At 45.0% G+C, this 24,420-nt stretch overlaps 1 protein-coding gene across 1 annotated transcript in view; it reads left to right on the top strand.

Annotated features, from left to right (window-relative positions):
* Positions 1–1,044: 1,044 nt before the first annotated feature.
* LOC102041254 (mothers against decapentaplegic homolog 7-like) overlaps positions 1,045–24,420 on the top strand; it is a 26,732-nt gene continuing 3,356 nt past the window's right edge. The window contains exons 1-3 of the mRNA XM_005431287.2: positions 1,045–1,085; positions 2,059–2,084; positions 5,066–5,137. Of these exons, the coding sequence (XP_005431344.2) occupies positions 1,045–1,085; positions 2,059–2,084; positions 5,066–5,137 (139 nt within the window). The remainder of the gene's footprint in view (positions 1,086–2,058; positions 2,085–5,065; positions 5,138–24,420) is intronic.

The following is a 24,420-nucleotide window of genomic DNA, read 5'->3' as shown; positions in this document are numbered from 1 at the left end:
CATAAAATACATGCATTTCTCACAGGAACCAGCACCTCATCTCCTTGATTCCTGGCAATCCAAAGGAACCTTGATAAATGGACTTGTTAGAAATCTTTGTCTTTTTAAAGGAACTTAATCCCACCTTGTCAGGTTGAAAAAATTAGGAAAAGGGGTTGAAATGGTTTTTTTCTTGTTCTTTTTTTATTTTTAGCACAGCTTTGCATGCCTGTTGCTTGTAATTGTATGTCAGGGTGCCAGGGGAGAAGCCCATTTGAGGCTGGCACCAGTTCTTTTGTGATTGTCTGCATAAACGCTTGGTTGGCAGTGAGCTTGCCGGGTGTGAGATAAATCAGTCTGGAAGAAGGAGGAGATGTGGGGAGAATCAGAAAGGGGAGCAGGTCAGGAAGGAGCAGCTCCTGGCTCCTCAAGAATTAGTGGATCTGGAGTGTTGGCTGGAGCACAGTGTTCTCTGTGATCATGTCCCATGGCCATGGCAGTCAGGAAGGGCATGGTGGTACACGGAGGCAAAGAAGACCAATACTAAGTTATTGTTTTGGGGTTTTTTTGTTTGTTTTTTGTTTGTTTGTTTGTTTTTGCCAAAAGAACAGTTTCTGTTAAATTGTTGCTCATCAGTTTTTTGGGACTAAAAGAAACCCCAACCTTGAGGTTGCTTTGGTACTGTGTGGGGTCCCATCTTGCCTACTGTTCCTTTGGAGGCTGGACTGTTGTTTTTCCCCCCTCTGCACACTTTTTAAGAAACACTTATAAGTCCTTTTATGACTTGTGGAAATAGGCAAAGATGTTTAACTCAAAATTGGGTCACTGTTGCAGTTCCTCTCCGAGTGTGTGCTCGGAGCCACCCCGGGTTGCTCTGGCACAGCGAGCAGCGAGGGACACTCTCCCATTCCTCGGGAGGTCAGGAGAGCAGCTAAGGCTTTCACCTTTCAGACGAGACAGCACCACGACGTAGGCAGAAGAAGGAGAATGGACTCCAGTTGATTTGGGGTCTGCGGGGTGTTACAAAGGGGGGAGTAAACCAGGGGGGTGTTGCCCCGCCTGCCAATGGGGATACAGGAGGGCGTGGGGACCAGGGAAACAGGCAGGTAGGGGGGACCAATAAGGGCCACCAGAGGGAGGGGCCCCGGTGCCTGAACCTATCATTCAATGCCCTTGGTAGAAGTTTCTAGAGGGAGGGGATGGGCCGTTGAGTGAAGGACAGGACACCGGGGAGGGGTTAAGGGAAGGATTCAGCCACTTTTGGGGAACAGGGGGAGGAGGTAGGGAGATTGACATTAACAAGAAGGGAGGAGGCAGCAGGGGCAGAACCATTATAACAGGGGGGAAACTGGGATAAACCAAAGTACAACTTAATGCAACTAAAACATATAAGAACACAATACAACAGGTCACGAAGCATGAACTATTTTGCCTCAGCTTGAAAAAGCCAGGAGATAAAGAGTCATGAATGAAAGAAGGATATCTGGAGTAGGTTCAACATCCTGAGCATGTGTTGGTATGCAGAATGGTTGCTCTGTAATAGACTTTGAGGATCTGCCAGGTTGCGAAATTTTGTGGGTTTGTGTGAGATTGGCATTATTTTGCCTGCATCCCTGCAGTGCTTCCCCAAAAGTTTCTATTTCTTTTGCCTTTATTGCCTTTCTTTCCACTCACTAATGATCCTGGCATGGGGTGTAAAGAGCTTCGGAGCTGCAGGAGAGAAGGTTTAAAGCTTGATTTTAGTTTCCTGAAAAGATGTTAGGATAAATTTGTTAGCAGGGTTTAAACACCCAATCTGCCTCTGCCAGGACCTCATTTTCAGTTAGCTCAGTGATATGTTTATTAATCAGCAAGTGATGACATAAAGTAGCAAAACATGTAAACAGAAAAGCTGCAGAACATGAATGTGCCATTTTGAAAGGAAAAGTTATTCCTATTGGCCAATAGGAAGTGAATAATGCTGCCTATCAGAAACACAGGAACAACTGGGTTACTCACCAAAAAAATCCTCCTTTTTTTCCTTTTTGAAAGAAAAATCTGTTTTACAGCTGAACTCTACTGGGCTGCAACAGGCTGAAGTGGAGCCTGGAAATCTGTTGTTGCAGGTGAGTTTTCCAAGCTCAGGGTTTCTTGGCATTTCTTCTGGGGAGGGACCAAGAGTTTCCTGTCTCAGCCATCTTCTCCCCTGGGACCTTGGGGGGAGGATGGTCCCTCCATTTAGACTTGGGCAGCTGCATCTGCTGATAGAGCTGGGAATATGCATTCAGCAAGAAACTTTTGCTTTTCCATCAAGTGTGATAGTGGCAACAAAAATATTTAAGTATTTTGTGCCATGTCTTGTGTTTGATATGGACAGACAGACAGGAATACCAGGACCAATATGGGCTCTCAAAGTGGTCACCAGTGCCCATGATCCTAGAATCACAGAATGGTTTGGGTTGGAAAGCTCATCCAGTCCAACCCCCCTGCCACAATCTGGGACATCTTCAACCTGACCAGGTTGCTCAGACCCGCGTCCAACCTAACCTTTAATGTTTCCAGGCATGGGGCATCTACCACCTCTCTGGGCAACCTGTGCCAGTATTTCACCATCCTCATTGTAAAAAATTTCTCTATTCTATCTAGTCTGAATCTCCCCTCTTTTAGATTAGAACCATTATGATGGGGATTCAACTGTTTTTTGGAGGTGATGGAGGCTGATACAGGCTGTGTCACTGTCTGAAGGAAAGCTGGGGTGGACAGGAAGCTGGGGGTCTGCTTCAGGCAGTGAAATGCCACATCAGTTTGTGCATTGGCAGACTAGATCTGGCAGAGTGGAAAGATCTGCCCTTGATGGCCAGATTACCTGTGGGAAGGTTGGAGGTCCAGGCTGGCTTGCTCATTCATAGAATCCTAGAATGGTTTGGGTTGGAAGGGACCTTAAAGATCATCTAGTTTCAAGTCTCCTGCCATGGGCAGAGACACCTTTCACTAGACTAGGTTGCTCAAAGCCCCATCCATCCTGGCCTTGAACACTTCCAGGGATGGAGAGGACATTCATCAAGGAGAGGACTTCCCCTCTTCTTTACATGGGATATTTGCAGGCATGGGTGACAGTGGTTTGCATGGGGCTAGTCTCACCCTGCAAGCCTGGAGGTATGTGGGTGTTCAGCATCCCTGATGTCCCTGCAGGAGCTGCTGCTTGCAGCTGTGTTGGAAGCGAGATGGACAGCAGTGCCTCCAAATAATTCAAGCAGGCATTTTGACCCATCATTAAGTGGGACAAGGGGCTGCAAGTCGCTGTGTCCATCATGCTCCTGGGTGGCTAGTCATGGTGGTGCTGGAGTATGAGAGTTCAGGAAACCCACTGAGACATCATTGAAGAGCTGAATGCCTTCCTGTGGCCTTGAATTTCAGGGGAGCTGAAGGTTAGGCAGCTTCCAGGAGCTATTGGACATGTTGCAAAGTTATGCTGGTGGCCACCAGGATTAATTGGATGTCTCTGCAATGGTTTTATATTGTGAGAAATATTGCATCTTCTAAAGCAACTTCAGAAGATAATTCATTGATGAGAAGAACTGGCTGTGGATGATGAGATACAAGAAGGGAGCTGATAAGTCATGAAAACACTTCACCCCGTTGCTAAGGTTATGCATTTTAATTTGGGATAGGATTCTCTCCTGCCATCCTGTTTGATGTCCTAACAGGGGACCTGGTTGCATATGATCCCTAGAACAAGACAACATGGAAAGGACAAATTATGTCCTCTATCCCACAGGGACTCTTCAGGGAGCTGTAGCTGGGGGCAGGAGCCCAGTGCAGAGCAGGGTGGTCCAGCCTGCATTCAGAAAGCATCTGTTGCCCAAGCATTTGTAGCCATCCCAGGAGAGGGGCAGGGGGAATCTTCTGCCTGGAATATAAAGGGTTAAAAACCCCAAAAACAAAGGAAAAAAAAAACCAACACAACTAACCACCCATATTTCTCATGACAAGGCATCATATACAGTATTTTGCAAGTAAGTCCATTTCCTGTCTCCCCTATTGTTTTTGCTTTGATTAAGTATATCCTGTTAAACTGTATATTCCTGTTAGGGCTTTACTCTGATAAAATGAGGTTATACAGACAGGAATTTCTTGTCCACTTGGATTTCAGGGATGAAATCTTGAAAAATTACTTTATCAGTAGCAAGAAAATTATCTTGACTCCTGGTGGTGGCCCTTGCTTTGAGATACAGCTGTGAGCAAAGTGATGTCATTAGGGAGCCCAAATTTGACAAAACCCGAAGTCTCTGGGAACTTGCTGAGGAGCAGAAGGTTTTGTGAACTTCACAGGCCTTCTCAGGTTTGTCCTTGAGCTTGTCCCACACGTGGTAGTGACCAAAAAGTTGAAGTTTGCCTGCAGGACAAGGAGATTGGTGTTGGCTTTTGGCTGTTCTCATCTGGAGGAACAGGCTTGGGATGCAGAGTTCCAAATCTTGACCTCAACTACATTCATGCATCAGGAGAAACTTTTAATAGGTCTGTCAATCTTACTCTGCCCTTTGGTGGTGCATGGAGGAGTAGATCCAGTTGCCCACCTGCCTTAGGAGGTGACAGCAGGGTATAAGATCGACCAGCAACTGGTGGTGACAAAAATTGAGTGGAGAAATGCAAATGAAGACTGTTTGCTGCAAAAGTGCAGCAATGATACATTTCCTTTTTAGTTCCCATTTTGGTGAGTTACAGGTGTTGACTAAATTGGAAGTGTAAAACATTTATATATTTAAGTATCTAATGCATTTAAACATTTTTGGGAGCTTGCTTACATCAGAATGGCGACAACCTTGATCTTGTTACCCGGTGACTTGGGCGGAGAGGTGGCAGCCAGTCTGTAATTTTTGCCAGTCTATAATCAGCGTTGGATGGTGAGGAAGCACAATGTACAGACTTGACTGAGGCAACAAGTTAGGGTGGATGCTTCTTGATGAACTACAGTCTCTGTGCTGGACAGTTAGTAATTGTTTTTTGCTAAGCCCTTTGGAATGTGTGTTCTGCTCATGGCATTGCTGGGAACCTGCGAAGAACTGCTTATATACTGGATTTTTTTTCTTTGCCTCTGCTCCATCAGATTGTCCAGATTCTGTGCCTTCCTCCACTGAAACAGGGAGAACTAATTGTCTAGCCCCTGGGAGGCTTTCAGGTAAGACATCTCTTTTTTTTCTTGATCTTGGATGTGGGTTGAGTTGACCAAGGGTCCCAACAGAAGGCGAAGTGATGCTGAGGAGTTTTGGGGATGTGTGTTGTTGAGAAAGGCATGCTTGAAGGGGAAATTAGGTTTCATTTCAGTAGCAGTCGCATACCTCTCATGCAGAGGATGTGCTGAAATCCCAGGTGAGGTTCTCCATCCCCGAAAGCCCATATTTCCTTTGAATTCCAGACTTACGCCCCATTAATTTTTGGACCGAGGCAGGAAGAGGCCTGTTGGGGAAGGCTAAGTGATGTTGGCTGATGATTTGTTCAGATACATGGATTATGGGAGCAGGTGCAGTTGTGCCTTGCAGAAGGATTTGGTGTCAAGGTCTCTTTGACTTGGTGGTGGTGGCACCTCTTGTCTCTGGGATGAGAGCTGTGCTTGGGCTTTGCTCCTGGTAGGGTAACCAGTATCCTGCATCTGTGTGAGGCTCATGGTGCCTGGCAAGGAAAGGTGACCCCATTTTTTGCAGAGGACATTGCAGAAGGAGTTGGGCTCAATGATCCTTATGGATTCCTTCCAACTTGAGATACTCTATGATTTTAATAATTTTCCTGTTTGCCATTTCCTTTAGCCTCCAGGTGCTGTTATGGGATGGAGGTTTGGAGGGTGGTTTCCCCACCCTTCTTGGGCTTTGGGTTGGAACAGACCTTTAACGGTCATCTAGTCCAACTCCCACCCCTTTTCTAAGGTGTGATGTCTTCAGCACCTCATCTTCCATCCTGGATGGGCCAAGTTGGTGGATGGGCTCTGTCTCTACCAGGATTAGAGTGTCTGAAACCATGTACCTGCATGTACTGACTGATGTTTGAAGGTCCTTCTTTTTTGCTGATGTCTCCTTGATTTATTTATTATTTTTGTTCATTGCCCTGAAACAAATTTCAGAAATAGGTTGTTGGTGACTGCATGCACGCATTTACCCCTGCCTCTCTTCAGGAATTGCATTTGGTGTGGATGTCTTTAAGTGAGTCTTGTTTGTTTTTATTTGGGTCTAATATATGCCTTGTCTGTTATTTGAGAGAAGAGCATATTGTTTGTTCAAAGGCCCTAATGAGAATTAATCAAAAGAAGGGGGAGAGGGAACAGAGAAACTTGACACTATTTTTTTTAATACAGAAGACTTTTGGGTTTTGAGGTTTTTTTGTTACTGTTATTGGAGCCTATAGCTTTAGGGAATTAAAAAAAAAGAGACTGTAATAAGAAAAAAGACAAGAAGCAAAACAATACAATAAGGATGTTGTTAGATTTTTTTCCTTTTTCCTTCTGAAATATACTTATTGCAAAGGAGAGAGTTCAGTTCCACAGGATACCATATGAAATAAGCAAAAGAAGTACACACTTTTAAAAGGGGGTTTTCTATAAGGGTTAACCTATTGATAACATCTTGTCTGGCTGCTCTGCTCCCAAAGGGAAGGTGGGAAGTGAGGGCTTGGGCTGCCGGAAATAACATGGCTTGTTCTGGGTGCCTCCCAAAGGCCTCTGGAAAGGGAACCTCCAACTCCTCAATAGAGCCTTCTCCCCAAAAGAAAGCACATTTGGCCCTGAAAATGCTTTTTAAACTTATTCTATTTTTATAGTTTCATTGTATTGCATTTTTTTGGTCTTATGAAATGTTCATTTCCCACCAAGTCTGGAAACAGAACTCTTTGTGATCATTACCTGCTCTTTTTTCCTCTCCAAATGTAATTGTAGCCATTTAATTTAATGAGGAGCTGATAGGAGAGTTGACTCATGAAGGAATACAGTTAGCTACCGAAGCCCTGAAACAAAGCTGAATGCTTCCACATGAAAGAGCATTTTCTTTTTAATTTGCTTTGATTTACTGACATCTCCCTTCTGCATGCAGAAGTGCAGAGCTGAAAATTCCCAACCAGAGAGACCCAGTCAAGAAAGGAAAATAAATGCACTTTGCAGCAATACTCCAAAACTGACTTTCTCCTGCTTTTTTTCTACCCCTTCCTGCATATTTTAGTTAGCAGAAAAATGTATTTGAAGAGGGCTTTAATGGGTTATTGGCAGGGTACGTGGTGAGTGCTTTGGCTTGATCTTATCTAGTTTGGGCAGATGGTGATCCATAATGCCAGTTGGAGAATCCAGCATCCCTCATCCTCTCCAGACCAGGGCTGTACACTCTTCTTCATGCTCCTTGATGAAAGGATGGCTTTATAAAAGCAAAAAGAAAGCTAATTTTGGTAGATTTGGAAACTGGAGTACATGGCCAAGGAAGAAGACATTATGGGCGATTGGTGGTAGTGGGTTCCTATAGCACCGTAGGCTTTGACCACCAGTGATGGGCAGTGGATGCTGGTATAGTAGCAATGTTCAAGGCCAGTAGACCTCTAATGTCTTGAAGCTGGAAGGGCACGATTTAGTGAGGCAGATTGCTCTCAGCAATGAGAATTTGGGAACGCAACCAGACTGGGGTTCACAGCCATTCTGTCAGGGAAACCACATGGTGGGGGGGTTTGAAAGAATGATGACAAGAGGAGCATTAAAAAGGGGATCAAAATGAGTGCCCTTGCATCTCTCCACAAAGTTCCTTTGATGATCAGGAGTCTGAGATCCAACCACTACTGGGGTCTCAATCTCTGTCTGGAAGCTGAAAGCAGTTTCATTGATGGATACCAGAGGCACTGGAGGATTTGGGAGGGGGAGCAGTGAGGCCAGGGGTATGTATGGGGAGTGTTTCTCCTTTGCAATAACTGATCTGAGCTACTCTTTTCCTCCCCCTCCTATTTTCTGTTCTTCTTCCTGGCCCAGGAATGCAATATTGGATAGTCCTTCATGCTATGCTGGTGTCCTCTTCTCATCCCACCTCTGCTGTCTCTTCCCCAGCCATCCCATTCTCCAGCTGATATACCCCTTGCTCTCCCCAAGGCACTGGCTCCACTTATCCTTACCTTTATTTATTTTCATTTGTGGTCACTCTGTGGGTAGGTAAGGACTCCTCGCTCATGGTGGCTCCCACTGACATGGTTGCGCTCAGCCCAGATCCTTTCTATCCTCAATGTGGTTAAAAAAAAAAAGCAAAAATATCCCATTGTCGATAAAAATAAATTCTATAAATGGGAGACAGGGGAGTTTTTCCTGTATTTTAAGCTGACTCATTCTTGGCAGATGTCTTTGGTTATGACTCTTCTTTCAAACAAGTAAAGTCATGCTTGGAGACCCTGGACGTGGCTGGCCTGTGGTCTGGAGACATTGGATTAGTCGGAGCCGAATTCCCATATGACCCATGGAGAAAGTTCTGTTGCAAGGGTAGAAGTGAGCTGATGGTGCTTGATTGTGTCAATGCTGGCTCTCCATGCTATGATCGCCACTCAGCCCTGGACACCTTCCTCTTGACCCATGCATGGCGTGAGACTGATGGAAGGTTATGGTGCTCATGGTGGGTGAGAAGATGTCTCTCTTGCAGGATAAATGGATGGTGCTGGATCTGCTGGCAAAGTGAAGCTCTCCAAGAAGCCCAGAACCGGCCATCACAGAGGGAAAGCAAGATGAGCTGGCTTATGTCCTCACCACCTCCACTTTAGGGCTTATTCATAAAATACCAAACCTGGAAGTTTACCCAGATTTCAGCCCAATCCTGTTGACTTTTCCTGACTCTGGAACTGCCCCAGGGTCTCCTGGAGCCAGTGGATGTTGAGTGACAATGCTTGGTGGATGCTGGACCAAGCAAGGCTTTGCAAGGCTCGAGGCTGGGAGATCCATGGGGCTCTTCTGCAGCAAGCCCAGCCTCAGTTTCTCCCTCCCAACTCCTCTGAAACAAAAAGACAGGAAAAGACCTCTGGAGTCTGAAGAAGCATCAGCATCACTCCCTTCTCTGGTTCTTCTGGAAGTGGGACCTCATCAGGTTTAAGGGACCACTTGGCTGAATGATATTTCATTTCAAAATTGCAGACAGGTCAGAAATGTTTCACTATGGCTCTGATCCCTGCTGGTATCTGCTCACTAGGGAAGAAGCACCTTGCCCAAATCCAGAGCTATTTGTGCTCCAAAGTGGCTCCTCATTACATATCCCCATGTAAACAGGATCCCATGCAGTTTCTCTGGCAGAGTTCTGCCTGTGTTTTCCCATTTCCCCTCTTTCCACCTCCCTTTTGTATGGAGTTTATAACCACCTGTGAAGTGCCTTTTTTTACAAATTGGCATTCTATTATAATCTGAAACTGACATCTTCCTGTGGAACTAGGATTGCATATTTGTCCCAGGGATAAACAATTGCTGGGGATTTTTTTTAAGTCACTTATTCTTTGTTTATTTTTGATCATGCAAACTTTTTTTCTTTTTTTTTTTGTTTTGTTTTGTTTTGGGTTTTTTTGTTTGTTTTGTTTTGAGCATCACAGGGCATTGCACCCTTTCCTTCCCAGCTTCATTGGAGAGATAACCTCTCCTCCCTGCTTACCTAAAAACCCACCATCCCGTCTTGGAAAGGACAAAGTTATCAGGGGTTAGACTAGGAACCTCTCAACTTGCTTTGCACATCATCTGACTGTGGCTGACAGGGAGGAGGGAGCCGGGAGCTTGGCACCAACCCTGGGACTCTTGGCTTGGTGACCTGCTCTGGCTCCTTCAGCCTTGAGAGGTTTTTTTAAGGAGGTTCTCACCCTGCAGTGACCCCCCCAGGAACACCCTGGGATACCCCCTGTGCTGCTGTGGGGATGCTGAGGTTATCCTCCTGCCAGCTCCAGGCTCTTTGCCAATTAAAATTCCCCCAAAGCAAATAGGACCCATTTAATAATTACTTTTTAAATGCTTTAGGGCCTTTTGAACCTTTCCTAGATACTGCTCTATGATGGGTTTTAAACAGAAATGATGGCAGAGGTGGTGCCCCCCATTAAATGCTGGGTGTTTCAATCCATCCCTGTATACCTCCATTAAATCCATTTTTCTGGATACTGATAGATTTTCCCAACCAAATGGTCCTTTGAGAGCAGCTGACAATAAAATGCAGAAGAAGACCCTACCACCAGCAAGTCCTTCATGATGGGGACCACTCGTGTTTTATCTTGCAACCTGACACTTTTTGGGGAGGAATGAGGATAAAAAGGTGAATTTTGGAGGTTAGGTGTCAATTCAGACCATGCTCTGCTTGCAAAAGCTGTCCCCATGAACATTGGCAACTAGATCATTGGGGACATTTAAAACTCGATGGGACAAAAACACTTGTAGAGAAGCAGCCCCAGGCTGGCAGGGATGTGGGCTGTATCATTTCCATCTCCACTGTCTGCCAGTGGATATTACTTACCCTAGAGGAACCAGTACCACTAACTACATGCATTTCTCTGCTGCCAGCATGGGAAATGTCTATTTTGAACTGCAGCGGCCAAGATCATAAACCTCCATGCTGACTTTAAAAGAGATACACCCCATTTTCGAGTGCACATGGAATAAATGGTGTGTAAGGACTCCCTCCCCAGCCCTAATCAGGTGCTTTAGGAGGGTGATGGGCTGGGCAACGGGTAGGTGCCAGGTCCTTCTGCCATCCCCTGCCTGGCCGCCTGCCTACTGTCACAAAGGAGCTTCCTTTCCAGTTTATTTTCAGCACTGAGATATTAACTGCTGAGGCATGGTCTCTGTTCTAACCACCCTCACTTTTTTGCCTAAATTGCTTTGTTTTCACCCCCATCAGCGTGCCGAGGCTGTTGGCTTGGCTTCGATGCTGCCGGGGTACTGGCTGAGTCACAGTTGCTGCTGAGGAAGAGGAAGGCACAGAGGAGACAGTGGCCTGATCCTGCATGGGGCTAAGGTCAAGGAAGGGAAGGAGCACAGCAGCTCCCAGGATTTCTGTTCACTTGCTTTGGATTATTCACTTTTTTCTGTTTGTTTTTTATTCTTTTAACTTCTTTTAATAAAAGCAACATCTTGAATGTTGCCAGCTGCCTCTTTCTCTGCATTTTATTTTATTTTACTTTATTTTATTTATTTTTAAATTTTATTTTCTTTTTTTTTTTCATTTCTCCTCCTCTTTCTCCTCGTCCTCCTTCTAATGCAAGAAAAGAGCTTTTCTGGGAAAGCATTGCAGGAATTTTCCATTCTCATCCAGGGAAGAGTGGGGGCTCACACCCCCTGTACACAGACCTGCTGTGGCAGCCACCCCTGGGGGGGTCTTTGTTGATGGACTCAAGTTGTTTGGTCCAAAATTTTTTTTCCAGGGGATTTTGTGCTGTTAGGGATGTGACATGGTGCTTGCTAATAGACAGTCCTTCTCTCCCCTTTCTTTTTTCTTTTCTCTTTATTTTTCCTGTGTTTTTTCCCTTCTTCTTTGGGGTAGTCATTTAAATGCCTGATGATAACTTTCACCCTGTTAATTAACAGGAAACATTGGGACAAGACAGGAAATTGCATCAGTCTTTTAGGAGAAAAGAGACAAGAAAAAGAAAATACAAGAAAATATAGTTATTAGTGAAAGAAAGTGCTGGGGGAGGAGGAGAAAGAAAAGGAGGAAAAACACATGCCATGGGCCTTGCTTTTCCAAGGGAGTCTGCTCCAGCACTTGATTTTATTTTTATTATGCCAGAAAAATATTTGACTAGCAGGATCACCTTTGCTTGAGTGTGAACTCCAGCTTCCCAAGGAATCTTTTTTTTTTTTTCCTCATGCTTTTTCTCAGCTTTCTTTCCTAAACTGTGAGGCTTAGGAAGCTCTTGCCTGGGAGACTAATTTTGGTTTGGCTGCTCAGCCCTTCAAATTGGTCCACACACAGTATCGTTATCTTGGTTTTAACTTGCAAGGGGGAAAAACCCCCCACCCTGTAAGAGCTGTCTCAGTCCTTTTCTACCCTTTGAATCTCTGTATAAAAAACTTCCTGGCTTCAGCTCCCTAGTTGGCTTGTGCTGACAATGCCAAAGCACTGTAGGGTGGTTGCAGGAGGTCCTGATGATGCTCTCACTGATGCTCCTCCATGTGCAATGGCGAGTACCCAGCTCTGTGGTGCTTCCTCAACCTCCCTTGGGGATGAAGTAAAATGCCCAGTGGGCTTTTGGTGATGCTTCTCCGTGTGCAATGGTGAATACCCGGCTCTGTGCCCCATCCTTGGGGATGAAGTAAGATGCCTGGTGGAGTGCTGGGATTTGGTGAGCTATCTTTGGGGTAAAGTTCTGGCTCCCATGGACTTTCCTGTTTTTTCCCTGAATTCCTGAGCAGGTGGAAAGGCAAATATTGCTATTAAATGAATAATTCAGAAGCACTTGGGCTGTTAAGCCTTGTTGCAAATATGTACCTATATGTGTACATAATGAATAAGACTATGGATGGTTATATATTCAGCAAAATCTATTCAGCCTATATATATATAAATATATTCAATATATATAATTATATATAATATATAGGTATATTCAATATATAATGAATATATAATATATATTTTATAAAGGTTGAATATATTAAATATATTCACTGTATATTGAAAATATTTTATATTTTTATAGAATTCTATATAATACATATAAAGGTTGAATAGATTTTGTTTGTAGAGCTGCCAAATCTGCATCAATAAGAGTTTGCTTTGTGTTGGAGAAACTCAGGTGTTGGGAAGGTGGTGGAAGTTCAAACATCCTTCAGTTTTACAACCAGTGAAGTTGGCTCTGGATCTAATGATTTTAAGTGATGGAAAGCAATGGGTTGAATTTATGGATACTAAAAATTGCTGGGGATCACTGCCAGTGATGCAAAGTTATACGAGAGGGGTTGTATGTCTGCATGTTGGTGTGCAAGGTGAGATTTTGAGTAGAAAAGCAGGGGAAATGACAAAATAGTTGAGAACTTAAACCATAAGGTGAGATCCTACTTGCCCACACAGGACAGCTGCCAATGACCCTGTGGCTGGGCTCTGGCAGTACCTTCCCAGGCAAAGCAGACAGAGTAAATAACTCCATAAAATCATCCTTTGAGTGGGAATAAAATAACAGGAGTTTTATTTGGAAAAAGAGTTGGGACCCTGAAGTTACATCACTGTGTTTGAACTGATGAATTAATTTTCTTTGTAAGCCAGGCTGAGACTTTTTAGCTCATGATAAAGGAACAAACCCATAAGTCATACACAGTGACCTGTAGTTTTCCTGTTTTTTGTCACAGCCAAGCATAGAAAATGTATCCTGGGTGTCAAGAGCATGAAGCCTTGACTTACCTGAGATGTTGCATTAAGGTTATTTTCTGGAGCAGCCAGTGTGATCGGTGCTGGGTTTGCTGAAGGGTGGTGCTGAGCCCCAGATCCCCTGGGGCTTTGTCCCCGCAGGATGATGTTGCTGGGTGTTGGTGACACCCCAAATTACCCGATCTTTGCCCCCATGTGTCCTGGTTTAGGGCAAATTTGGGGGAAAACCTCCAAAAGGGGGCCCCTCCAGAAAGCAAACCTACACAGCCCCTCCCCCCAACTGGTTCAGGAAAGATTCCTCAGAGAGAAGTGGAAAGAACCTGTTTATTTAACAGGCAAAGCACCCCCTAGCACACAAAATGAACAATACTGAATGACAACACTCACCGCTCTGAAAAAGATGACCAATTCAGAAAGTCTCTCTTGAGAGTGGTCACTCTGTTATCAGTCCCTCCGGTGCTGGGGGCAGCTGCTGCAGGCCACAAGGTGCAAACTCTTGGTGTTTCCCAGGTCACAGTCCAGAGCAGGTTCGAGTAGTCCCAAAAAAGGGAAAGGAAAAACAGTCCAAGGAAAAATTTGGACTGCTTAGCTAAACTAACGAGCAGAAGCAAAAAGCGAGAGCAAAGCAGAAGCAAGAGCAAGAGCAAGAGCAAAGCAAAAAGCCAAGCAAAAAGCAAAAGCTGCACTATGTACTACCCCGTCTGTGTGTCCCGCCAGCTGTGGGGGTGCAGGCTAATAACAAAACCAAAAGAAAACATTCGGTCTTCAGAGCCAGTCTTGAAGGCACAGAACATAATATCCAGAATAAACAGAACACACAAATGGGGATGCAAGCATCATAATGTCACCCTAGGACACCATGGGAGGATGCTGCTTGGTCTCGGTGGTGCCACCCTGGCTGGCAGTGGCACAGTCTATGTCTGGGTCACACCTCAGCTGCTGCACCCAAAAGTGGGGTGGGATGATCCACAAAGAGCTTTTTGGGTTGTTTTTTTCTTTCTTAACCCATGTGCTGCCCACCTGCCCTGATTTATAGCCCAGGGCAAACCTCTGCCAGCCTCCATCTGCAAAAAGAGGGTGCCAGCTCTGACGGAGCATCAGGAGGGTTAATTAGTTAATGAATGTAATATTCTCTATAATTGCTACATGTTATTAATCCAGAGCAAAGTGAGAGGCGAGGGGAGGGATGTGTGCGTGGTCAAGCTTGTGAACTCCATCCAAACACTGTCCATTCTGTCTGTCCATCCCTTGCTTTCTCCCTACCTGGGTAGGGACTGATGCTGTTTGTCCATTGGTCCATCCTTGGGTAGCAACCCTGTCTGTACACCAGCATGCTTCACTGCCTGATTTTAGGAATAGGTGTGATTAGATTATAAAGTCAAACAAGTAATTATTAACTTTTTCAGTCTGCATGCTTTCTCCAGTCTGGCACTGGGTGGTTTTTTTCCCCTAAGTAGGCCCTGGCCCTGCATCGACAGGGTATTAGGTTGTAAAGAAAGCCAGGAGGAATGAAGGGAAGGAAGGAGGGAGGGAGGGAGAAGGGGGTGGCAGGGAGACCTTTTCATCAGATTCATGACTGGAATTTATTGGCAGGAATGCAGTAAATGCTCCAAATGCCAGCCCAGCTAAACAGTTTTCATAATTGTTATGGATCAGGGCACAACAAGCATGAGAAGGACTTTTGGTCCAACCCTGCTTTTACCATGTGTTTTCTTCCCTGTGAGGGATGCTGCTCAGAGGGAGCAGCATGGGGGAGGTGGGCTTTTTTTGGTGTGGGAGGGAAGCATGTTTTTATGTCTGTTTTCAGTCTTTGGGAAGAATTCTTGGTTGGTGTACTGAGCAGAGAGATTTTTTTTTTTTGTATTGAAATGAGACCAGCAGTAATGCCATGTGTGTTGCATGGAACACATTTGGGGGGGAATCCTAACACACATCTGTGTATTAGGTATCAGTTTGTATTTTGGTTTAAAACCCAGTGGGAAAATCAAACCCACTCAAGCTGCCCTTTTTCCCCTGCCCCCTTCTGATACATCCAATAGTGGATGAAACACTTTGAGAGAGTAGAAGATGGAATCACAATTTGCTAATAAATTGCAATAACCACAGCAACATGAATGAAAATATACAAAAGAGAGTGTTTTACCCACAAAAGGGTATTCACCACTGAACAAACAAAAACGCTTCTCGAAGACAGCACCCGGCATGGTTTCCCAGACAAAGGCAAAATGGCGACTGGCCCTCTGCTGAGCCACGTGGTGTATGGGAAGACAAAATGTTGGGTAGGCTGGCTACTGAGCTTTCTTACCCTAGCCAAAAACAATGGAAAAAACAGGGACAAGACAAAACCTGGTGGGACATGACAGGGCTCTGAAACAGGTCAGGGGACCATTCTCCTGGGCCTGACTTTGCTGGAGCAGGACTGGAGTGCTTGGTGGTTCTATCTGTGGCTTGGGCTCTGGCTGCAGCTATGGCAGCTGCTGCAGCTTGGGGTCCACGTGGTTTGGCTGGGCTCCACTCCATGCTGCTGCTGCTCACTCCTTTTTCTTTCTCTCAGAGCAGCATCTTAGGCTCACCAGTGCTGTCTTTCAACACCAAACCAGAAAAAAAACGTGGCTTGGAGAAACAGGAAAGGGACTGCCGGTAGCAGAGAGCTTTTTTGAAACAAGGGAAAAGTTTTCCCACATCTTTGAGGGGAATAGAAGGAGATGCAGATAAAGAAGGTTCTTTAAATGAAAACTTCAAAAATAATTAGACTGACTGTATACTAAACAACAGCAAAGAAGCCCATTTACTGTAAATATTATGAGTGGATTTGGCAGGCTACTTTACCCCCACCCTTCCTCTAAGGCTTTCCTCTGGGCTGAGTCAAAATTTGTCCTTCAGACAGCATGGTACTCTATAATTTGCATAACTGATGAGGCCCAAAGCCTGGTATGGAGGAAACTGGAGTCAGCTGGCTCCTCTCTAACCGCTGGACACAGGCAGAGAGGCATTTTTGGTGTGTGCCTGTGTATTCTCTGCCTCACCTTGTAGCTCCAGTTTTACTTGGCTGGCACAAAAAAAAAAAACAAGGTTCTTCTCTTCTCAAGTTGTTTTTAGCTGTGGTAATTGATTAATCACCGTAATTAGACTAGCAGTGACTAATAAGATGTTTATGAATCAAATTTCTGGTTTGGTGGACTCCATGAAATCAGTGGTTTCTCTTTGGTTCTTTCTTTATCATACTTTGATGCAGGGGACATCAATCACCCCATATTTTTCAATCTTGGACATTCTTCCTGGGCCAGCCTTGGCATTTGCCATACTTGTGCCCACCCGTGAGGCTTTGTAGGTCTGCAAGAACATGTTTGCAAGGACCCTTTCTCACTTTATTTTCTTGGTATTATTATCCTATCCCTAAATTAACCCTCAAAGGTCAGACCTGGGTTCCAGGTTGGGAGAAGGTTGACTCAAGGCACCACCAAGTTGGGGTGGGAACCTGAGAGGATCAGTCATCTCTACCCACTGTCTAACCCAACCTTGTGTTTGTCCTGATTTCACAAGAAGGTTTCCCAGCTGTGGTAAAGGTGATGGAAGTTCTTGGTTGGGTCACAAGGGGACTGAGCAGAGTACTCCCAAGCTTGTAGGTTGCCACTAGCACGAGTCTGAACCAAAGAAATATTTCCCTAGAAATATCAGGAAATCCCAGACTCCTTCCCCTGTTGGCTTCTGCCACATTTTATCCCCGTTGTTTCCCTTGGACTTGCAAGGTTACAAATCCATTGGCAACATCTTGGCTTCTGGATGCCAGTCTTTAGAAAATATCATCCAACTGAATTCATGGGGGAAATCAGTTGGACATTTATTTTTGTGCAAGGTTGACTGATTTTGCTAGGAGCAAGGAGCCATTTGAATTATGGAGTGGACAACTTGTTAGAAAATTTAACAAATAATCTTAAGGCTCTTTAGCCTGCATGACTACTATGATGAGTAATAAGAGCTGCCTAGTTAGACACAAATTTATGGTCTATCCTGTCAATCTGCAGACTAAGGACTCCATAAGTACCTATTGTCGCAATGGGCTGTAATAGCTCCTAAAGAGATATTATGGTCTATCATGTCAATAGTCCACAGATTAAAGACTCTCTAAGTATATGTTGATGTGACTGACTGCCTCAGCTCTTTGGGGGCTCTTGTGTTTGGTGTGGAGGAGGAGCCCCTTGGGCTACCTTGGGTGGTGGCATCCCTGCAGTATGTAAGGGTTTATTTTCTTTGCAAACAACAGGAGCTTAACAAGTGACCATCCCATCCTCTAAATTAGCTTTTCAGAAACCATCCCAGCCATCAAAAGCTGGGAGGTGAAAGTGTCTAGCCCTTGTGTGTAGGGAGATATAAAAAGTTTGGGGCAAATATTGCTATGGGTGGTATCTCTAGGCTGCCACAAACTCTGTTAAAGGCACAAAGATCCTTTTCTGCAGCAGAATATTTTCTTTAATTTGAATTTTTTTTTAAAGCATACCTGGAAATCTGTCTTTAAGGATTTTTCTTGTTTTTTTTTTCTTTTGTTTGTTCTCTCACCCAAATAGCCTGCAAATTATCTGAGAAACTAGAAAGGAAGTAAAATTTCCTTTCTTGTGCCTGTTTTTCCTTGTTTTGATGAGCTATGTGGTTGCACATCATACTTGGTGTTTTCCTTGCCTTGATGTTTGCTTTTGAGTAAGAGTTCAGGGAGGTGTTTTTCCTGATATCCTGCAAAACCAGCACTTGCCAGTAGCATGAGGGGTAAAACTGCAACTGGAATGCCACGAACTGTCCTGAGAACAGTCCAGAAGAGCATGCAAAAACTAATAAAAAGTTCTGGGGTTTGTGTCACCTTCTCTTCTGTGATGGTGGTCACAAGGGTTTCGGGGTGAAGGAAGAGACGAAATCCTTGACTCATGATCAGAAGGCTTGATTTATTATGTTATGATATATACATATACTATACTATACTAAAAAGAAAAAGAAGGGAGAGTTCCAGAAGCTGCTAACCTAAGCTAAGAAAAGTAAAGAATGAATAACAAAACCAGCTCTCCCGGACTGTGTCCGAGAGTTCTCAGTTCTGGATTGGCCATTAACTATAAACATGCAAGCTGCGCCAATCCAGACAGACCTGTTGCATTCCACAGCAGAAGATAACCTATTGTTTACATCTTGTTGCTGAACTTCTCAGCTCCAGCAGGAAAATCCTAAGAGAGGATTTTTCATAAAAGAAATGTCTGTGACACTCTTCCATCTCAACAAGTAGAGAAGATGGGAGTCATGGCTCTGCCTCAGGCTTGCAAATGCTGCTTAAGGTCAGCCAAGAGAGATTACTGGGCATGAGATGTGCTGAGCTTGCTCTCAGCTTTGGCCCCAGTTAAACAATGTCGTACTGACACCAGTTGAGCCAACTTTTTTTAAGCACAATGTGCTGATGGATAAAGGAGGAAGTACCATAGGTTCTTCTCTTCTTTGGTGGTGCCCACAGCATTCATTTTCCAGCAGAGAGCTGCCTCCTAGGAACATAAGAAGGACATGGACCTGTTGGAGCAAGTCCAGAAGAGGCCATGAAAGTAATCACAGGGCTGAAGCACCTCTCCTAAGAAGACAGGCTGGGAGAGTTGGGGTTATTCAGCCTGGAGAAGAGAAGGCTCTGGGGAAACTTTAAAGTACCTTCCAGTACCTAAAGGGGCTACAAGAGAGCTGAAGAGGGACTTTTGTCAAGGGCATGAAGTGACAGGACAAGGGGGAATGACTTCAAACTGACAGAGGGCAGGGTTAGATTAGATATTGGGAAGAAATTCTTGATTGTGAGGGTGGTGAGGTACTGGCACGGGTTGCCCAGAGAGGTGATAGACACCCGCTCGCCATAAGTGTTCAAGTCCAGGTTGGATGGGGCTTTGAGCAACCTGGTTTAGAGGAAGGTGTCTCTGCCCATAGCAGGGGGTTGGAACTAGATGATTTTTATGTTTCCTTTCAACCCAAACCATTCTAGGATGCTATGATCTCCCATTTTCAGTGACAAGTTATTATTGCAGATATCAACAATGATTTAGACAGCTCTTGACTTGATTGGCTGGGAGTAGTCCCAGCAAGTGAGATAGCTCACTGTGTGCTAAACTTGATGTTTTCTCTCAAGGTCCTTGATTACAGGAAAACCTTTAGCTATGTCAAAACAAAACAAGCAAAACAAAAGATATCCAGCTTACCTCCCCTCTACATTCATGAACTTGGCACCAGGACAAGGCTGAGCGCTGAGAACTGAACAGGACCTGTGTTAGCTTTTATTATTATTATTATTGTTATTGTTATTGTTATTATTATTCCATTTTGATAAAATGCTTTGGTTTTTCCTGAATGAAAGAAAAATAACTTTTTCTTTCCAAACTCCTAATAAAACTGGTGGAGCTTGGGAAAAAAAGTACAGATGACATGGTTTCATCATCTTAAAAGTGTTCATGTGTCGAGGAGAAAAGCCATACCAGAATTTTTCTGCCACTTCCAATTGATGGGAGATGTGTCCTCCTGCCACAGCTTGGGAGAACCAAGCATGGAGCTATTACTGATAAATTTGAGTGTTTCCATGGTGTGAATCTCCCACACTCACCTTCATCTGGACTTTCTTGGTTTCAGCAGCTTTTAATATTTTTTGTGGTTATTGCTTTGGTATTGGAATAAAATCCCAATATTACCAGGTGGAACGTGCCTGGGCTTGTCTGGCCCTCGCTGCCTGACCAAAGGCGGCAGTCGTGGTGTTTCACCCCAGAGATACCTTTGGTTAGTTGTATGCTGCAGCTAGGCTCTTGGAACAAGTCCAGGCAACAGATCTCAGGCTCGACCTCTGATGAAGAAGCTTTAGGTGAGGCAAAGAGGAAAAAGGAGACGGATCCGGCTAGGGGGTCATAATCCAGAGTTTATTCCTGGGCACGCAGGCCTCTGAATGTTGCGACAACTCCAACCGAAATCCCAAACCGCATGGTCCTGTGTCTTTTTAAGCTCAGGGAAAGGGGGAGGGGAAGGGGTAGGTGAGCTACCAACCAGGTAGGAGGAGGGGGGCTCAGGAGACAAATGACACCTGGATGACCCAATTGTCGCCAGGGCAGAGAGGCATCTTTTGAACTTCACCTATCAGACGATGGCCTTGCTGACCTTCTGAGATTGATGGACAGCTCTCAGCAGGAGGCAGGGAGAGGGGAAGGGGGAAGGATTACTAAACCTGGGAGGAACTGGGAAAGCTAAGACAGGACATTGCTTCACACTGTAACACTTTGGTGTCTCATCCTCCAGGATTTCTGTATGGATGTAGCAGTTTCTGCAGCATCTCTGCCCAGAGCAGGATGATGCTCCAAGCCCACAGGCAGCATGAGCACGCTCAACGCTAGAGAAATCCTGACTGTGGCCTTTTATTGAGTGATTTTGGGCAGGATTTGATGTTCGTAAAAGTTGAGGCAGATGGTGGGAAGCCTCACAACCTCTTGTGTATTAGGAAATAACTGGTCAAGTCAGGTCAGCCACTCAGGAAAATTCAGGAGGGTATAAAACATATGGGAAAAAAATTTAATAATGTGGTTGTGCTGGGGCACCACTGGTGATGAACATCTGCACCAAATTTCCAAGCAATGTTACCCCAAAGACTTTGGGGGTATCAAGTTATTGCCTTGATTTCTCCACTCTGTGCAGAACTGAGTACTGCTGTGGATGGCCGTTCTCTGTAGACCCAATTATGAGTGATCAATACAACTAATTCCCTAAATTCCTGACAGCAGAGTCACTTTTCTTTCAGTCCCTTTCCTTTTTTTTTTTTTTTGTCATCTCAAAATAAGCTTGCACAATATGCTGAGGGGAGCCTGCTGGAGCCCTGAGGGAGCTTTTGCAGGAACTTGGGGAAAAAAAGAGAGTGTATCACCTTTGGAAAAAGGGGCAGATAACTCAGGAAGTGTTAGTGTTTAAGGATGTCATTAGGTCATGCAGAAGGAAAATTAGAGAGACAAAAGCTCAATTAAAACTTTATCTGGCCTCTTCTGTAGAGGATAATAAAAAGTGTTTTTATAAATACATTAATAACAAAAGGAGGGCCAAGGAAAACCTCCATTCTTTATTGGACACAGGGGAAATATAGTTACCAAAGATGAGGAAAAGGCTGAAGTAATTAACACCTTCTTTGTCTCAGTCTTCAACAGTAAGACCGGTTATCCTCAGAACAACCAGCCCACTGAACTGGTAGACAGGGATGGGGCACAGAATAGACCCCCTGCAATCCAGGAGGAAGCAGTTAGAGACCTGCTGGGCCACTTAGATGCTCACAAGTCTATGGGACAAGATGGGATCCATCCTAGGATGATGAGGGAGCTTGCAGAACAGCTCACCAAGCCACTCTTCATAATTTATCATCAGTCCTGGCTGACCAGGGAGGTCCCAGATGACTGGAAGCTGGCCAATGTGATGCACATCCATGAGAAGGGCCAGGAGGATCCAAGAAACTACAGGCCTGTCAGCCTGACCTCAGTGCCGGGCAAGGTTATGGAGCAGATCATTCTGAGTGTGATCACATAGCACCTACAGGACAACCAAGGGAACAGGCCCAGCCAGCGTGGATTTAGGAGGGGCAGGTCCTGCTTCACCAACCTGATCTCCTTTTATGACCAGGTGGATGAAGGTAAGGCTGTGGATGTTGTCTACCTGGACTTCAGCAAAGCCATTTCCCATATCATACTCCTGGAAAAGCTGGCAACCCTCGACTTGGACAGGGGTACTCTTCACTGGATTAAGAACTGGCTGGACAGCCAGGCCCAGAGAGTGGTGGTGAATGGTGCCACATCCAGTTGGCAGCCAGTCACTAGCAGTGCCCCTTAAGGGATCAGTGTTGGGCCGAGTACAGTTTAATATCTTTATTGATGATCTGGATGAGGGGATCGAATCTACCATTAGCAAATTTGTGGATGACACCAAGTTGGAAGAGGGTGTCAATCTGCTGGAGGGTAGGAAGTCCCTGCAGAGGGACCTGGATAGATGGGCTGAGACCAAGAGCATGAGGTTTAAGACCAAGTGCCATGTCCTACACTTCAGCCACAATAGTTCCATGCAGTGCTACAGGCTGGGGGCAGAATGGCTGGGAAGTGGCTCAGTGGAAAAGGACCTGGGGTGCTGTTTTGACAGCTGGCTGACCATGAGCCAGCATGTGTTCATGTGGTCAAGAAGGCCAATGGCCTTCTGGCTTGTATCAGAGATAGTGTGGTCAGCAGAACCAGGGAAGTGATTGTCCCCCTGTACTTGGCACTGGTGATGCCACGCTTTGAGTACTGTGTCCAGTTTTGGGCCCCTCACTACAAAAAAGGCATTGAGGTGCTAGAGTGGGTCTGGAGAAGTGTAGCAAGGCTGGTGAAGGGTCTGGAGCACAAGTCCTATGAGGAGCAGCTGAGGGAGCTGGGGGTATTTGATCTGGAGAAAAGGAGGCTCAGAGGGAACCGTATCATTCTCTACAACTCCCTGAAAAGAGATTGTAGCCAGATGGGCATCAGCCTCTTCTCCCAGGCAACTAGCAACCAGAAGAGAGGACATAGCCTCAAGCTGTGCCAGGGGATGTTTAGGTTGGATATTATAATGAAATTATTCACAGTAAGAGTGATAGGTATTGGAATGGGCTGTCCAGGGAGGTGATGGAGTCAGCATCCTTGGAAGTGTTTAAGGAAAGACTGGATATGGCACTCAGCGCCATGGTCTAGTTGACATGGTGGTGTTCGATTATAGGGTGGACTCGATGATCTCAGAGGTCTTTTCCAACCTAATTGATTCTGTGAAACCATGGAAAATCTTAATAACCTAGTGATAGCAGCAAATGGAGGGATGCTTAATAATGAAATAATAGTGCAGATGTTTATAGCATTAAACATTATCAGTTTGCTGGAATATGGGAACACTCCCTGTTTGCTGTGAGTTTTCCAGGCATTTAGAAAGGGATGTGTTTGCTCCAAGGAGCTTGTAAAACACAATGCTTTTAACTCAAACAAGAATCCCAAAGCATTGAGTGATGTGGCTGCGAATTTCCTGGGATCTGGGTTTTTTGTAAGAGTTGGCAGCAGACAGAGATGGGAGTTGGATAGTGGGTCACTGCCATGACTCCAGGTTGCACAGGAGGAACACAATGGGGTATTTTGGGGCAAAATCCATCTATCTGCTTCATTTGCCCAGATCCATGCTCATTGCCACTAAAAAAGCCTTTTGGGGAAAAAAATGTCCATCACCAGGAAGCATCTCTGCATATTTTTTTTTCCTCCTCTCCTGCCTCTGCTGCCCAAATGATGCTACTGGCTTTTCCCAGTGGATGCCAGAATCATGGAGGCAGGTGGGAGCAGGGAAGCTCTGCTGGGGTCCAAACAACCATGAAAAGTATCTTTGGTAGCAGGGAGTCCTGAGCCTACTTATCCAAGCTCAACCCTTATATTCTCATGTCTTTTTGACTAGACATCCAGTCAACAGCCGAAGTCCACAAATGAAAGAGGCTCTGGCGTATTTATACTGTGTGCTGGTATCGTCTCCTAAAAAAAAAAATATCCTGGATTACCTAACATTCGTCCTTGAGGTCTGGTCACCCCATATAATTGAAAAACCTAGTGGAATTCATTCAGCCCTCCATAAAGGTCTGTTCATTCATTGCCAAGGCAGTTGTTTTTTGTGGTTTGGGGGTTTGTTTGGTTTTTTTAATGTTCTGACAATTAAATAACTCTTTGTAAGCAGCAATGAGCTACTTGTTAAGTAGTCTTCACTAATGCAAGCACAAATATCAGGTGAAAAAGGCTTTCCCCCCCCGCTGCCTCCTGAAAGGGATGCTTTTATGTCCAAATAAATAAAAACCTATAAAAATTTCAGTATGTTCAATGTGTAGCAGGCAGTTGGAGGGAGGGAAGTGATGGCTGGTTGAGATGAGGATGGATAAAGGAGCATTCTCCCCCTGTATTCAGTAGTATCCCCTCTATGGACTGAGGGGCATCCCCCCAAATTCCTCTATCTCCTGGGCATTACCCTCCTTAATAGGTGGAGGAAACACTATGCTGGGCATGTTTCTTGACCAACTGGGGGCACCCCATTTGGGTTAGGAGAGAGGTAACTCAAACCACCCACCTTATTACCCTTCATT

Source organism: Geospiza fortis, unplaced genomic scaffold (genome assembly GCF_000277835.1).
Source record: "Geospiza fortis unplaced genomic scaffold, GeoFor_1.0 scaffold550, whole genome shotgun sequence".
In the NCBI taxonomy this organism is placed as follows: Eukaryota; Metazoa; Chordata; class Aves; order Passeriformes; family Thraupidae; genus Geospiza; species Geospiza fortis.
This window is presented reverse-complemented; position numbering and strand designations above follow the sequence as displayed.